Here is a 17,329-nt window from a genome sequence, read left to right as displayed (position 1 = left end):
AAGCCCAAACAGTGAACTTGTGTTATTTATAGCTAAGTGTAGGTATTTTTAGCAATTCGCAAGTAATGAGAGATTTTTAAAATCCTTTTTGCGTATTTAAATTTGAAAAATCCCCTCTGAAGAATGTGGCAGATTCCGTAGGGAATAAAGGCTTATTTATTCTGTTTCCATTTCCTTTTGTCAGGCGCGAATGTAAATCGCGGAATCACACGATCCAAATTCTCCATAATAATCATCGACGATCAGAACACATCTAAAAGATTTTTCCGTGGAAAATGCCAAACGAGAGTGCATTGAGAAATTATTATTAATTTGTATCAGAATAGTCCAGGCCCTAGAGCTCAAAACAGGGGTGCACCTTGCAAATTTCTGAGACAAAGACCCATGATGCAGGGTTTATGTTTTTTGGGTCGCTGAATCCGAATTTGACATTTGCACAAAAATCCGCATGACGCGGGAGCCGCCATCTTGGAAAAATGGCGGAAAATCGGCGGTTTTTCCACAAAACCCGAAATAACTCATTTGGTATCGGTTTTTTGGCGAAGAAACATCAGTAATAAATTAAAGCACATAACATTTCCTTTGGGATAAGCCCTTGTTGATGAAAATCGGATAAAAACTAACGCCACTGCAGTGCGACGAAATTCGGCCCAAAAATGAAGTTTTCGCAATTTTCCATATTTCGCGCGCAAAAAAACGGAACTGAAGTCATTCATAAGCAGTAAGCTCTCCGAACGTGAGTAGGTTTTGAAGAACATCCAATTACCTTTAAAATGAGCCCAAGTGTGTTTAAATCAGACGAAAATTGACATCATTCCAATGTTTTTTCGATAAAATCCAAGATAAAATCGAAAATTTGCTTATTTTTGCAGTCCTCCACTTTTATCGCCCGAACCTACTTCTTTCGCCGAAATTAGCGCATTCACGGTGAAATGAGTATCAAGATCATATCTAAAGTTTTAAAATTTTTATTCACAATTTACAACGTGATTTATGCATTGAATGATTAAAAAGGCCTTACTCACTAAAACCCCTGGCGCCCAGGTTGTGTCGATTTAAATTAAGTTAATCTGTGTATTTTAAGGACTGTACAAAAAATATGTATACACTAGGACCGTAGATTAGGTACCAACGAGGGTGCCAATTTTGAACGTGCTCGTAGAAAAAATGTAAGAAAAGATCAACTATACGGGTGGAAGCAAGGAATTGTTGAAACTTTTTGATATTTTTTTATATAAAAAGTGTCGTGATAAACGTAGGAAAGTGACATCGTAGTATAGTATGACGTTTTCGGTATTTAAGAAACTTAAGTATATAGGTACTTGGATGAGACTTATATCCACCCATCGTATGGAGTGAGTAAATGCTGGCAATCCGATGAAGTATCGGGAGTTTATCAATCCAATAGGGATGGTCAGAGGTACATTATAGATCATGCTGGTGGTCGTTCTGGTTTTGTAGAGGATGGTTTGTTGTTGTTGTTGTCAAGTAACGATAGTGATTGAAAAAAGTTAATAATACGAACAAGGGTTGTCAACCTCTGTACTGTAACAAATTGTTATAAAGAGTTTTCGGTATTTTCTATTTAAATTTCCAAATTTTCTATCTGGACCCTCCCGTCAGGAGCGTCCCCATTCGATTCTTTTTGCTAAACTCGAACTGTTGTCTTTTCGCTTTTTGCCGGAATTTATAAGAGTTTCTATTCCGCGCTGAAGCACTACACTTACATCATTATTTAAGTCTTTTTCACAAATGAAACACTTTTTTATGCTTTCTGGTTCCATATTGAACGCTCAATCACCGAAAACGCACTAGAAAAAAAGGAAAAACATAACTAATGGCCATTTGCACCGACAAATATAAGCTGAGCTTAGCTTAAGCGTTGCTTAAAATCCATGACAACGATTATTGAGACAATGGTTGTCATGGATTTTGAAGCTACCCTTAAGCTAAGTTCAGCTTACATGGTTTTGAAATGTAGCAAAAAAGTTGGTTCTCTTTCGTTAAATGCTGCCCAATTATGCATTTGAATAACGAATGCCGAGTTTCTGACGAAACAGCCAATAAGGATATAAAAAATCAAAAAACCACACTAAAAGAACAATCTTACGTCGATGATTGCCAAAATTAGGGATACAATTGGATGTTCTTCAAAATATCCTCACATTCGCAGAGCTTACTGCTCGTGAATGACGTCAGTTCCGTTCCGTAAAATTTTGAAAATTGCGAAACGTCCTTTTTGGGCCGAATTTCGTCGCACTGTAGTGGCGTTATTTTTATCCGATTTTCATCAGCAAGGGCTCATCTCAAAGGAAATTTTATGTACTCTAATTTATTACTGATGTTTCATCGCCAAAAATCCGATACCAAATGAGTTATTTCGCGTTTTGTAGAAAAACCGCCGATTTTCCGCCATTTTTTCAAGATGGCGGCTCCCGCGTCATCCGGATTTTTGTGCAAATGTCAAATTCGGATTCAGCGACCCAAAAAACATAAACCCTGCATCATGGGTCTTTGTCTCAGAAATTTGCAAGGTCAAACCCTCTGGGGCCTGGCCTAGAATATCAGTGTAACATTCGAAGTAGCGCCGAAAAACCATATCCGAAGAGCCGCGCCTACCCCTGCTTCAATGGCGACTTTGACGGAAAAATATTGCCGTTTGCATTACCCTTAGCCTCTACGGATACCGCGCAGGATAGTACTGAAGATTCTTACTTACAATCCATAGATTAAAAAAACAGAATCTATGCTCAATCCCATCGGATCCCATCTTTCCGCCGTCTTGTTTCAATAGATCATGATCATACAAACCCCCGCCCCTCCTGGAGTAGTGTTAAAAATTCTTACTCAGTCCCATTTGAATAGGACAGTTTGGTTTTTAACATCGAATTTATTTTTTAAAAAATACATTGAGACTGCGAGGTCAATTTTTTCTATCGCGTATAGTTTAGAAGCCCCATACTAACGACCAAATACGGCCACTTTCACAGAGAAAATAATTTATACACAAACGTGAAATTGTCCAATTCCGAATACCAGGAGCTTTTCTTTATATTTGTCAATTTATGAGCATGCTTCATTGCGTCATATTAAGCAATTTTCAAGAGCGGGCAAAATGGATTTCAAGAGCTCTTGTCCCCCCTCTAGCTACGGCCCTGGCGTGCGAAATCAAAGGTCTATCTACGACAAAATGGGGTACACTCTACAAGTTTCTAACAAAAAACCTCCAGATAGAAAAATATCGCCAACAGACGTCCTAAAGGTTTTTTTTTTGTTCGAATTCTCCCTCCCTCCCGTCCCCTTAAGTTGCCACCATTTTTTTTATAAACAATTGAACCACGCGTACATTTTGCTTCGCAGTCGTTAGTTTGAATTTGGCTCATTGAAGTTACCAATTAAACAGGTTTGATTTTGTAGATAATTTCAAAGACGCGGAAGGGTTGTAAATCAATTACAAAATAAATAAACTTACATTTGTTATCCAATCCAGCCTTATATTTATCGAATCCCTTTAATCTAACTTTCTTTCCGATCGTATCCAAAAATTCTTGAAACGCCGGTCCCGCGTCCTCATTATTGTACATTTCCTCCTCCGACGACTGACCTGCCCTACAATACATCACACCAACCTTATAATTGCTAGTTAAACCCTGTTCATCGAGCTTGAGCAGCTGCTCTTCCATCTGCTGCTGACTTTGATTGCCCAATCGTAAGCAGTTAATTTGTATTTCGGGCGAGACGTATTCGAGCACTTCCTTAACGCTCATCGTTTTGCCACTCGATTGCTTTATGTTCGGAATGGCGTCCTCCAGAATAGCACCGCGTAGCGTAAGTAGTTCGGATGTGCGGATTATAAGACGATACTGATGCTGCATCAGGGGATTCGCGTGATTGTCTTGATGAGTGACTTTTTCACGACGTATCGACAATGCCACTGGACCCAACTGTTCATCCATGCCAAACCAGTTTTGATGGTCTGAAGTAAAGAAGGAAGTTATTTATTTGCATTTAAAATGACCAATCAAAATTGCACGCGCTGTAAGATGTTTTAAATAGGCGTACTGTTATAAACGCGACATAGTGGTCGTTGATCTCGACAAAGGCTTTATTTACTTCAACTTACCTTGACCCAAAAAATACTTTCGGTAATACAAAGCGCCTTGGTCCACACTCTCGATGGGCCTAGGTAGTCTTTGGTAGGGACAGGTAGAGTGCCTCCAGTGCGTCTCACCATTAGGAAATTCCAAAACGGCCACTCCATATGCTAATGGAGGTCGATGTAAAGGTCGTCTTCTGTTCGGATTCTGTTGTCCATTTTGTACCCTGGTCAAACTCACTACCCGTTCCTCCTCGCCACCGACTTCGTTGCGAAAAAACGGACAGTTCTCCACCAAATCGTTGCTGTGCCCATCGCCGGAATCCTCATCCCCATTCTCCCCGTCGGGCGTTGACGACCTAGCGATCATAGACGCAGCAGACGCGCCGGTTGTGGTGTTGCGTCGTTTCGATAATAAATTCTTACGTATACGGACGGAATAACTTAAATTAGTCGTGAGCGATTGACAGTCGTAATGCACAAACGCTCGTCTCCGTTGAATTTCGTCGGAGTCTGTGGGTAATGAAATACTGGAATTAATTGTAGACGAACTAACGACACTATCATCCATCGCCTGTCTTTGACTTTTTAAGGAGCTACCACTAACACTACCCGAACCCCAAAATTTTGGAAGCTTGACGCGTAACTTCGGACTTTGAGGATGCGAATTTAGTGTGTCGTCACTTATTAACGAATTTGAACTATTTTCGGCGTCGACTTTGCCGCGGAGATACTCCGATGGTCCGGGCGATCGTTGATCGGTTCCATTAGCGCCAAGTACCGTCGGTCTGTAATCCTGCAGCATGGCAAAGAACGATTCGCTCGTCCCCGAAATCGGTGCTGGACGATCGATAATGTCGATCGAGCCGTGACTGCCGTATTCGCGTTTAAGCGTCGGCGAAGAGGTGTTCGATGGTCGCACGTGATGATCGACCAACTCCAGGCTGGAGTTACTTCGATACAAAAGGTCGGGCGATAGATGCTGACGTTTTGGTATGACGTTGTGATGATGATGTCGATCGTTGTATGATGAGCGTGGCGCTGATAGACCGGCATTCACACGTGCTCGTTGTAGATGGGTGTTGTAGTAATCTACCGCTTGGGCCGTACGCTCTCGAGCTCTATTTGAAGAAGGCGGCGCTCGAGGGGGCGCAGGCCCACATTCTTCTAACCCGATCATCCCATCACGCTGTAACAAAACAAAATTGTAAGATTCCCATAAAGAGCTAAAGTGGAAGTTGTACAATTTCGATCGCTTTAAAAAAATTATCAATATTAGCCGTATTTTTGGAGGTCAATCTTTTATGTTCAGTAATTTAATTTAATTTGAAAATGGAATAAATTGATTGGATTAATAGGGTGCGTACAATAAGTCATCCCAGAGCAAAGCGGTGGAGGCTTTATAAGGGAGTTCCCGTCTGTCCGCGTGAACTGCCAAACGCTTGGGCCGATTCGGTTCAAATTTTGCACAATTGACCTATATACCTACCATATGTAACAAGCCCATATTGACAAAGGACCAAATTCAATGACCCCTTTCGGAGTTTATTAGGTTTTTAATCAAATGTCAGAATCTCAGTCAAAGACAGGTCTAGTATTTACTGGAGAACGATTAAGTATAGAGATAATATTTTTCGAGGATTATTAAAAACAACAGCTTATTCTATGTGTAATCTCGATCGCCAGATGTTCCATGTTTACCAACTCTTATTCGTTCAATTACCTACTTGCTTTTGATTTTTGAAGTACCAACTTTGATAATTAATGTATAATCACTAAGGTACTAGTACTAACTTGCGATTCAAGTGAGCAAGATCCATTAAGAAAATTGGTTTTTTTTTTTTTTTGAGTTGGATCCATCGTTCCTCGAAATGGGGGTTGAAATATATTATGTTATCAAAAATCTCTAAACCTTCCCCATATAGTTTTATTCGTTGAAGTTTTTAAAGTTAAAAGCGACTATAGTTTCGGCGTACTACCATCATCAGGCGATGTGAAAGTTAACAGGAAAACGGTAAATTACAAACGTTGAAGACGGATAAGACGAACATGTTGTTTTTTTTTAATTATAAACTGGCCGAAGCCAAGTGAAGAACCTGAAGGGTGGTTAAAACGGAAAGGTTGTCCTAAGTTTCAAGACGAATTAATTATCAAGCCTTGTTAAGACAACCAACCGGGGGGTTGAATTTTTACATTAAAGTTGAACATCATTTCGAGACATGCCGTCTGCATGATCTCGAATTTAAACTTTACTTAAATAATTTAAATATGTAGTCATCTTAATAGTTTCAATACTTTTATAAGTTTATTTTTCCCCCCCGTTCTTTTGAAATGTGTTAACCCAATTTTTCAACTTTAATGTAAAAATTCAACCCCCCGGTTGGTTGTCTTAACAAGGCTTGATAATTAATTCGTCTTGAAACTTAGGACAACCTTTCCGTTTTAACCACCCTTCAGGTTTTTCACTTGGCTTCGGCCAGTTAATAATTAAAAAAACAACATGTTCGTCTTATCCGTCTTCAACGTTTGTAATTTACTGTTTTCCTGTTAACTTTCACATCGCCTGATGATGGCAGTACGCCGAAACTATAGTCGCTGTTATTTTTAAAAACTTCAACGAATAAAACTATATGGGGAAGGTTTAGAGATTTTTGATAACATAATATAAGAAAATTGGGTTGCGTACTGTACATTGTACGTGCTTGGAAATATGAGAAACACTCAATTACCGAAATAAATGCGGATATTGATTAAAGAAATCACGCCCCGCATTTGCGGTTTTGAATATCTACTTGATATACGCATAGACATTCACAGATCTCGCCCCAAGCATTTCAAAAATCGAATGCAGATCCTTCACCAATAAATTACCTTAGTGGTTGTATTGCGTTTTACAAACTAATAGTATCGATAACATTCGACAATTATATCAATACTTTATTATGAATGTATCGATATCGCCGTTTTAGTTTAGAAATATCGATACTTATCGATGGTTGTCGATATACCCATAATTATATTATTAATTAATTATTGCAAACATGAAACGTGGCTTTTGTTGAGTACATCGCAACTCAAAAACCGTTAACAATTACTTTTTGAACACCCTATACAAATGACAGTTTTTTTCCAGTATAGAATCTCTTTATAAACCTTTTGTGAAACATTTGCAATCTACACAATTTTCCAGAGAAATGAATTAGAATTTTCTATCCGGAATTTAATTTCTTAATTACCATAGAAACCGTAGAAGGCTTTTAATGTGACTTTATATCACTGATGCCCGTTTGCACCGACAAATTTAAGCGGAGCTTAGCTTAAGCGTCCCTTAAAATCCATGGAAACCATGGTCTCAATAATCGTTGCCATGGATTTTAAGGGACGCTTAAGCTAAGCTCTGCTTAAATTTGTCGTAGTCCAGGCTAAATAGCTCTAAAATAATTTAGTTTCAAAAAAATTAGTTACCGGGCGAAACCGGGTTTTTCAGGCAGGTGAAATGAATAGAAATTGGGAAAAAATAATTAAAACAGCTGAAGTTTTCTGTGGGTGAAATCACGGGGGTTGAAAGGGGTGGAAAGTGGTGTTTTGTAAATTGTGGCAAAACTATTAATTTTAGACGAAAATGTTAAATGTAAAAGTTATAGAGATTAAAAAAATGAGCAACTTTTGTATCTACACTATTTTCACATAACCTCCAATTTTCCTAGAAAAACCGGAAAATTTGTTTTTTTCGTTTTTTATTCTTATTTTTGCGAAAAAATGGCGCAGGGGTTTGAAATTTGGAGGAAACCAGCTTGTTTTATGATAAAAAAGAAGATAATTTTTTGGTCCTGTAAAGTTGAACCGTTTCCAAGATCTCACGATTTCTGAAAAAAACGACCTATTTTTCGAGGGGATGAAAAATCTATTTTTTCTCATCATACAGAGGTGCGTGGGGTAGCAAAGTTTTCGTAACGACTTACATTTTAATAATCAAAAATCAAAAATATTATTCCAATAGAAAAATTTTAAGAAAAGCGGCAAAAACGTGGGGAACAGTTTTAAGATATACCGTTTTTGACAGTAGGTAAATAGCTTTTCTTGCAAATAAATTAACGCGCTAATAAAAAGTTTTTGAAATCTGTCTTCTCTCCCCTCTTTAATGTTGCTAAAATATGTTCTTTTATTTCCCAGTGCCCAACTGCCTTAATTAAAACATCTTTATTATTTCTTTTTTCTGATTTTTGCCGCAATAAAAGCAATTCGAAGTAAAATCGAATTCTTTTGCCTCTCGAACAATTTGTTTTTGTTCAATAACTCTTCTTCCTGCCTGTTTTACAGCTTATGGGAATAAGCTGGTCCTGTTGATCGTTTTATAGGAATTATGAATAAAATCCTCATAAAGTTTTCAACAGGCCCAACGCAATTGCAACAGCTATAAAACAGGTAGGAAGGAATTGTTCAGGGATCAGGAAGCAAGATAATCCGATTTTATTTCGAATTGCTTTTATTACGGTAAAAATGCAGAAGAAATAAATAATAAAGATGTTTTAACTAAACCAGTTGAGCATAAGATAACAAAAGAGAACATTCAAGCAAACATTAAAGAAGCAAGAAGACAGATTTCGAAAAAATCTTTATTAACATCCAACATGTTGATTTATCATGGCAAAAACCGTCTTAAAACTGTTTTTCCAGTTTATGGCGATTTTCTTGAATTTTTGCTATAGGAATAATATTTTTTTATTTTTGTTTATTAAAATATAAGTCTTCCCGAAAATTTTGCTACCCCGCGCACCTCTGTACGATGAAAAAAAATAGATTTTTCATCCCCTCGAAAAAGAGGTGTTTTTTTTTCAGAAATCGTGAGATCTTGGAAACGGTTCAACTTTACAGGCCCAAAAATCATCTTTTTTATCATATAACAAGCTATGTTTCCTCCAAATTTCAAACCCCTACGACATTTTTTCGCAAAAATAAGAATAAAAAACGAAAAAAACAGTTTTTCCGGTTTTTCTAAGAAAATTGGAGGTTATGTGAAAATAGTGCAGATACAAAAGTTGCTCATTTTTTTAATCTGTATAACTTTTACATTTAACATTTTCGTCTAAAATTAATAGTTTTGCCACAATTTGCAAAACACCACTTTCCTCCCCTTTCAACCCCCGTGATTTCACCCGCGGAAAGATTCAGCTGTTTTAATTATTTTTTCCCAATTTCTATTCATTTCACCTGTCTGAAAAACCCGGTTTCATCCGGTAACTAATTTTTTTTTGTCAAAAAATATTATATAGCCTGGAAATGCATAGTACCACCCGGTCATAGCTCATGGTATCCCATCGCCAAAACTATTGGTGGAGTAATGGGTAGGGAGGGGGAAGGGGGGATTTTTTCACTTCAACTTTCAACTTCCCCACTTGAAAAAAATAATAATTGTCATTAAAGTTGACAATTTTGGGACGTGGTAATTCACTTAATACTCAAAGCTCGGCATTCGACTTCAACAAGAAAATATAGGTACGTTGCCATTGAATAATTTTAATTATTTTGAAAATTACATATCTTTGTACCTAAGACTGTGTGAAAAGTGACCCTGCCCCTTCATCCTACAAAAAATCTCTTTGCTACAGCTCTGAATTCTCAAACTTTAGTAGATCTGAGATGGCGTGGGTTCTGCTCGGAGACAAATAGCAGAAAACCCTGAAGGGCGATGAACGTGTGAAGATCAAAGACAGCCATACGCTAAACTACCACAATTACACATAGCGCCACCTTAAATTGAATGAGGGCGAAGGTTTATTTAATTCAATAACAGTCTCCCTCTTTATGTTTACAGTCTATATTAAAATAAAATCGCTTTCATAACAAAGAAACGGTTTTAGCAAGAGCAAAACATTGAGCAACCATTGTGGTCACAGAAGCCAGCGTTAATTAACGAAGTAAACGCTGCAATGTCTTAAAAAGACGAAATACCACAACAAACAAACGGAATTGTCTCGTTTAATTGAATGGAATTCATAAATTTTAATGACAATAGACGCAACTCATGGTTCCAGTCTAGGACACTTGAAATGTGAGGACAAAGAAAGGAGCAGTTCGAGGGAAATTAAAGTCGTCTTTTATGGGACTGGTGGAAGCACAAAAATAGTATTTGTATGTGAAGCTGCAAGGTGATGAAAAGGTTAAAATCGTGGACCATCTGCTTTGAAAATGATTTTGGAACATCTGCCTCGCCTTACACTTTTGGGCTGTAAAACGTGTATATAGGTGCATTAAATATGGATTTTAACGTTGTTTCTCTAAAGAGCGAGCGATCTGTGGGTGGAGATATGCATGGCCAGTTACAATTTCCGTCCGGTTCCACTTCCGGTCGTTTGCTGCATATTGCGAATGGCATCGAGGATTTAAAATCAAACTGAAGGACGTGCCTCTATTTATATGCAGCTAAGCCATCTTAAGTACCCCGACGAACGTAATGGAGATCGTTACAATGCCGTAAGAAGCAATTATTATTTCCTTGGACGAAGTACGTGTTTATTACATCAATTTATTCGGATGACGCATCCGTGGTGGTCTTAGTTCTAAAACCCGAAGAATACGGGTTATCGTAACGTGACTCACCCAAACACCTCTAAAGAACCAGGCTCACACGCACGCATACCTGAAATTCCGTTCTTCTAATCAAATTTTTACATAAAAATTGCTTGCTCTAAATACGTCAAGGTGTTAACGGTGGTTTTAGCTGGATTTACATACTCGAGCATTGTATCTTCGATAAGCGCAATTAGAAAGCATAGACTATTCTTCCATGTACGTAATGAATCTTAATAGAGCTGCTACTACTCGATTAAGAAACATAATCTGACAGACGGCGTGGCGTTCATTTTAACCATTATTAATGATGATAATTCGAAGACAGTTCATAAAAAGTGCCTTACAACAAACAATTAACGGATACAAATTTAGAAAACTCACATTGCGCCGAGATAATTAATGAGAAGTACACGGCTTGGCGATCATAAACGTCGCTTCTGTACGGAGATCAGTTTTTTGTGTTACCCTTTTTTTTACTTACGAGTGTCGTTTTGTTTGGCAACGATAAGTAGATGTAACGACCAACAACAATCTGGGCCATTAGTTCGTTGAACGCTATTGCCGTGATTCATCTCGCTGAAGAAACCAGACGAAGTGCAGGTAAAATAGTTTTGTTCGCAAAATGGATTTAAATGTGAAACGTGGGACGCACATTCTTGAACTACAACCGTGCGAAAGATACGAATGGGCAGAGCAGTCCACGATTTTGGAACGGTTGGAGTTTTTCCAACGAAATCCGACTACCATGGCCGATTTTAATGTAGCTTTGGAAAGGATTTTAAATCCCACCTGATTTTCCAAACCTCGCTCTTTGTTCTGAACCAGAATGGATCATGCAAGCAGTTATTTTACCAAAAAGGCCCACCGTTCGCACGATAACTCAAAAACTCTCCGACATACGTAACATGGCAAAGAAAGAATTAGATTTAAGGGCTTCAGGAGTCAACCCCCTGAGGCAGTGTCATAGATCGTAACAATTTTTATCGGCAACTCATGGGTGTCTAAAAGGGGAAATGCAACACTAAAACCGAGACTAAAACCCTCTATAAGGCTCTAAAACGCGTTTATGATCTCTCGAAAGCTTAGAATGCTATTTCTAGGACTTTAGAAAACTTTCTCTGCTCTTTACGACGCTAGACGAGCCTAGAAAGCTACCGAAAAGGTTTTGGACGGCGATAGATGTTACTTTCCGAACCACGCGAATTTAAAAATGTAAGATAGGACCTAGAAAACTTTGAATCTGTACCATGAAGGGTCAGGGGGTAACACGTTTAAAGCTCGCCCCCGATTATTAATTTATGTGTCGCATTGAAAGCGTATTTGTCTCTTTTGTTTGCGATTTGCTTTACTATTTCTCTTTACTTCTCTTTAATAGTTCACCTACAATATTTTGTGGTAGGGATCTAAGAATCCAACGCTTAAGAAGCAATGAAGAATAGTTTAAGAAAAAAATTGTAGCAAGATTCACTCCCGAAATATTCGCCTCGGAAAATTCTCCCTCGAAATATTCGTCTCCTAAATTCGCCCCAAACATTTCGCAAATGTAGAATTTGCCACCGCATGAATGCACCTTCGCCAAGAAAAATTCGCGTTAAGGAAAGCTTGACCCTTAACGGATTGATTTTAATTGACCTGCATTGAGAAACAATTGCTATGCATCTTATAGTGAGATCAAATAATGACATCAAAAATCAATCAGTAGGTAATGAGTAAAATATCAGTCACTTTAAGTTTGCAAGTATCTTGTCTTTTAGGTGCAATATTGAGACTTTCGGTTGTAGGAAGACACGCCTACGAAATATTACACCTTCAGAATATTTGCCACCAGAAGATTCGTCTCGTATAAATTTACGTCGGGAAGTTTTGCCTCCGCAATATTTGCCCCCAAAAATTTCCCTCTCCCCGGAATACTCTGGCCAGGAACTAGGTACTTATTACAAAAATTCTGACATAAAAAGTACACGAGGAGGCGGAGGAGGTTTAAACCATTTTAAAGCGGATTTCAAATTTTTGTGATTCTTAAAAAATGCACCAATGAAAACTTATTTTAACCCATATTTTTGATTAGGGGTTTAATGCCGTAATTAGCTGAATCACTGAGCGGATAAGTATTTTGACGGATTGAGATAAAAATGAACCAATTAAAGTTTATGACTTGGTACTTTTTCATGAATGCAGAACCCGGACCGACATAATACAATATGTTGCATTAATGAATATAATTTCCGGTGAAGTGAGATTAGGGAGCTTCTAATTTTTGTTAGTTTATTTGAAAATCGTGTACATGGCACCTTTATCCCATATTATAAATATGTGTATTCCAACAAGCGGTGTATTGTATGACAATATGAAACCTGTATTTCACTAATTTTTAATCACAAAAATATTATAAAGAATAGTTCACGAGAATTTGCAGTTTCCTTGCGAAACTGTTTTTTTTTAAGATGCGACGTAACCCTTTAACCACTCTTACGTAATCTGGCGTGGCGTGGATGATACTGACACTACTTTTTGAAGTGTAAGACGACATGGTGAACTTCACTGTCAAAAAATTTAGGTATTTATTTCCCATTTTGAAATTTACAGTTTCTTTCAATCATTGTTGACTTGAAAGGCATGTTTCTTATGTACAAAGTATACCACCACGTTTAAAATGATTAGGTAATCAGGAGATCAAAAAACCAAATGCATAGAAAGGCCAAAATGTTGCGTTTGGGAGCTACTTCCCCAAAAGTCTCAAAATTGATGTTTTTCCGGTATCCTCAACCACATCAACAGACGAAATTTAATCCACCCAGTCTTGTGCCAAAAATAAAGTTAAATTCCAAATCTTTTGCCACGATGCATTAAATATACAGGGTGTTTAGTATGGTCTCTTTAATCCTCTATAAATAATACCCTGAAACTACGTAAAGCCGTTATTGCTGTTATTTCATTACTTCTGAAAAAATGAAAAATTGCGAATTTTGGATTGGTATTTCCAAAAATGCACCACCCTCTGTTTTGACTGACCGCTTACACCCAATTACCTACCATTCTTGGTCAAATATATGGAATTTCACTTTCAGAAAACTGGAAAATATGGATTTTTTTGAGGTGGTCCGCCATCAAATTAGAACTCGAATAAACTGGATATGAAATATAATATGAAAATTAAGATTTTATAAAAATAAATAAAATTCAATACAAAACTCGTCAGTAAAATAACACTACTTGACTCAGTCCCAAATGAAGCAGAGTACTTCAATATTTCCTCGCAAGGAATGTGTTCTTTTCCTTTTCCTTTTATACAAATAACTATTCATAGTTTCGAATGTATAGCTTAACGGCAATTTTTTTGCATTCGTTTTCCTGATTACATTGACGTATCAAACCTAATTCACGAATTCCAGAAATTTTCCACGTCTTCCCCCTTTTTGTATTGACTTAAATTTCCTCAATTTCTATAGAAAATAAGTAATTGTAGTTCATTAGGACTTACTTTCTATCTTCATAGACCGCAATTGTTCCATGAACTGACTCAAATTTTGCCCATGTCTATGCGAAGGGAGGGAATATTACATTTTGCTGCATTCGTTATAATTATCTTATGTATTCCTTAACAATTTTTTCGTCCTTCAAAATTGACTCTGTCCCAATTTTTATACGACGCACGATCTCCTTAAAAATTGTCTCCCTGTTTCGTAAGAATTTCCTCTGATAGAATTTCTTAAGAATTTTCGTATACTGTCCGTGAATCGCCCAGTTTCCTTTTTCGTCCAAAATTCCATTATGAATCCACCAAAGGTCTTCTCCTTTTCCCAAGATTTGTTGCATTACGTTAAATTACCCCATTTTCTCCGCAATTTTGATCAAATCAGATTTTCTCCTAAAGTCCAATTCATTGACCCAAATTTCTTCTTTACACCCCCATGCAGAATTCCTTCTACCTCAAGTTCAAACTTCAAGCATCTACCGTTTTTAAAAATTTGTAAACAAATGTAGTAAACAAGCTCCTGGGCTATAGCCTGACATTAAGTATTATATGGATAAAATTATGCTCATTTTGAATTTAATGCAATTCGGTTCATAACTAACTGAGATGTTTTTGGCCTACAATGCCAATTCACGAACTCCGATCTACAAATTTGGTAAAGAATCCACTTGCAAAATTTCATCGTAATTAGTCCATTCGTTTTCGAGATGTGCTAACGGACAGACGGACAGAAATCGCAAAATTATGAACTCCCTTGGATAATGTATATATTCCATTTGGAACCACAAATTTTTTTAATTTTACTAATAGAAATTGGCATCCCTATCCGTCAATTCTCCGGCAATCTACAAAATAAAATCTCTTCAAAAAAATCGCACACTAGTTAGTCTCAGTTTACTGCACAACTGGACGTTTCCCTATTAGCTCCTTATTTTAACAGGTTCATCATCATCCTCATGGATTCATCTCCTATTAATTTCATGCGAAACCGTCCATTAGCAAAATGTAAAAAAATGTGAATCATTGCCATGTCCTAGCCTCCCACATAGCAGGTTTGTTATTATTCCTTCGTTATTCCGCCAAATATGTTGCAACCGCAATTTTTAGGCATGCTCTCGAGATGACATCGCATTGTTTATCTTCCAATTAACGCACCATCGTGTAAAAGTTACACATGGTCACGATTTTACAAGTAAATTATAAGCTTTCTGACCCAGTTAAAGTTTTTTAAACTTATTAACCTTATGCACCAGGTGCCATTATGCAAAGTTGTTAACTAGAGCAAAGACGAACACGATGATGCCGACGACGACTCTAATCCCCAGACATAAAAAAGGCCGATGCACAAATATTGTTATCATCTTCGTGTAAACAAGGCGTATTAGCTTTCGGGTGGTTGATTGCCACACGTGTAGGCCTAAAAGCACGTGTAAAAATAAACATTTTAGGGTTAAAATTAACCGTTTCAAAGCATTATCTAAAACTTTACGATAACATTTTTTTGTGAATGTTTCTGATGGGCGAGGTGAAATTTAAACTGGCAATTAACCCAGCTGTTTTTAATGACGATGACTCTTGCGTATACCGTTTTCTGATTGACCAGCTCGTTATTGATTATTATTGTGTGTAACTGATGCGTTGTAAATGGCGCTTCCGGTAGTTTTGTACTCATTCTCTTTGTGAGAGGTATTGATCTGATTATACCGAGACCAAATTTATGTCGCCATATAATTCTGGTCGACGTCTGGACTATGGAGGTTAGGCTCTACTCTACTCTGAAATGTAGTTTGAAGAAAGTTTGTTTAAATCGGATCCAAAAATCGAACCGAGACGCGTTATTTTATACACAGTCTAGATATCTAAGCTACTAAACTCATAGATTCGGTTCGTTTAGAATCCGCCTCTAATTTATATAATGAGAGAAGAAAGATATTTTTGAAACCTTTTTGAGACTCCACGCTAGGAATTTCAACATATTTACGCAATGACTATGAGAAATCTCTCATATGAAAGTTGACAGTGTTACAAATGAAGGATTGCAGTGGGTATTATGCAAATCACGTTAAATATAAAGAAAGCATTTCTACAATTCTGTGTAAACTTTAAGCTCGAACTGCGAAAAACGTCACTTTCTCCTCTTAGACAAATAGCTATCATTCATCACTTTCAATTCATCTTTAGAAATTCCGGATCCATTTACAACAATGAGACTTAGGTGATTTAAATATGATCTACTAGTGAAAATGGAAATTAAAATTCCCAATGCAGATTTTCGTAATTTTCCCAGCCACGTCGATCTGTAACTGTTTGAATTAATTAAAACAACAGGACGATTCCGAAACTACCGCGATAATAAATGTGACCCTACGACCTAAAAAGTGCCGTTTACAGTTCACTATTTTGATTTTGATTATAATAGTTAGTTTCAATAGTCAATTACTGGCATAGAAAACGGGCGGTAACTTGAAAAGCGTTTCTGTATAAATAGATCAGGCTGGTGGGTTTTATCAGTGTGGGCAAATGTTGATAATTTATTTTTACCAAAGTAGATATTTTGTTTATAATCCCGTTAGGGAAGTGGGATGATTACTGTGAAATGGTCTTATTCATTAGCCCTGAGTTAATTAGGTTATGCTAGGGTGTGGCCATTAAATAACCTTTTCACTTAATCGTTCTAATGATAATCATAACAATAATAAAAGCGAAGGTCGCCGCTTTTGTAATAATTAAAACACATTAAACTGATAAGTTTTAATTAAAACAATTGTGAATAAATTTTTTATTGAATTGAACCTGGTTGAACTGCGCGAGGTGCTTCATTGAGTAAATTCCTCGATTCTTTGTTTATCAATTGGAGTTGCCGCCCTTGTCGAGAATAAATAGCCCAACCCTTCAGTTTTGCACGCAACGCAACAGTTGGTTTTTCACCCTCTATGTTTCATAAAACATGAGACGCAAAGTTAAACAGGTAGGTATCTAATATTCTTAATGGGTTTTAAAGTGAATAGCGTATTAATTTACCATATGGCACCTACACCCTCGACGTGTACTTCGGGAAGTCGCACATTCATTATTAAACTTTAAAAGTAAACGCTCCTCCTCCCTTTTGCAGAGTGATAAGTGGCATAGATAACAGTGGAATTCGAAGAGGTGTGATTCAATACGGAACACTCACATTCCCATGA

The 17,329-nt window shown here is 37.2% G+C and overlaps 1 protein-coding gene across 2 annotated transcripts in view; it reads right to left on the bottom strand.

Moving 5' to 3' along the window:
- LOC116169532 (signal-induced proliferation-associated 1-like protein 1) overlaps positions 1-17,329 on the bottom strand; it is a 49,800-nt gene that overhangs the window by 3,944 nt on the left and 28,527 nt on the right. For both annotated transcript variants that reach the window (XM_031485636.1, XM_031485637.1), the window contains exons 2-3: positions 4,124-5,285; positions 3,473-3,976 (exon numbers count right to left, since the gene is read on the bottom strand). In XM_031485636.1, coding sequence (XP_031341496.1) covers positions 3,473-3,976; positions 4,124-5,276 — 1,657 coding nt within the window. In that variant the 5' untranslated portion in view covers positions 5,277-5,285. The remainder of the gene's footprint in view (positions 1-3,472; positions 3,977-4,123; positions 5,286-17,329) is intronic.

The sequence above is a fragment of the Photinus pyralis genome, unplaced genomic scaffold, assembly GCF_008802855.1.
Source record: "Photinus pyralis isolate 1611_PpyrPB1 unplaced genomic scaffold, Ppyr1.3 Ppyr1.4_LG4, whole genome shotgun sequence".
Taxonomy (NCBI): Eukaryota; Metazoa; Arthropoda; class Insecta; order Coleoptera; family Lampyridae; genus Photinus; species Photinus pyralis.
This window is presented reverse-complemented; position numbering and strand designations above follow the sequence as displayed.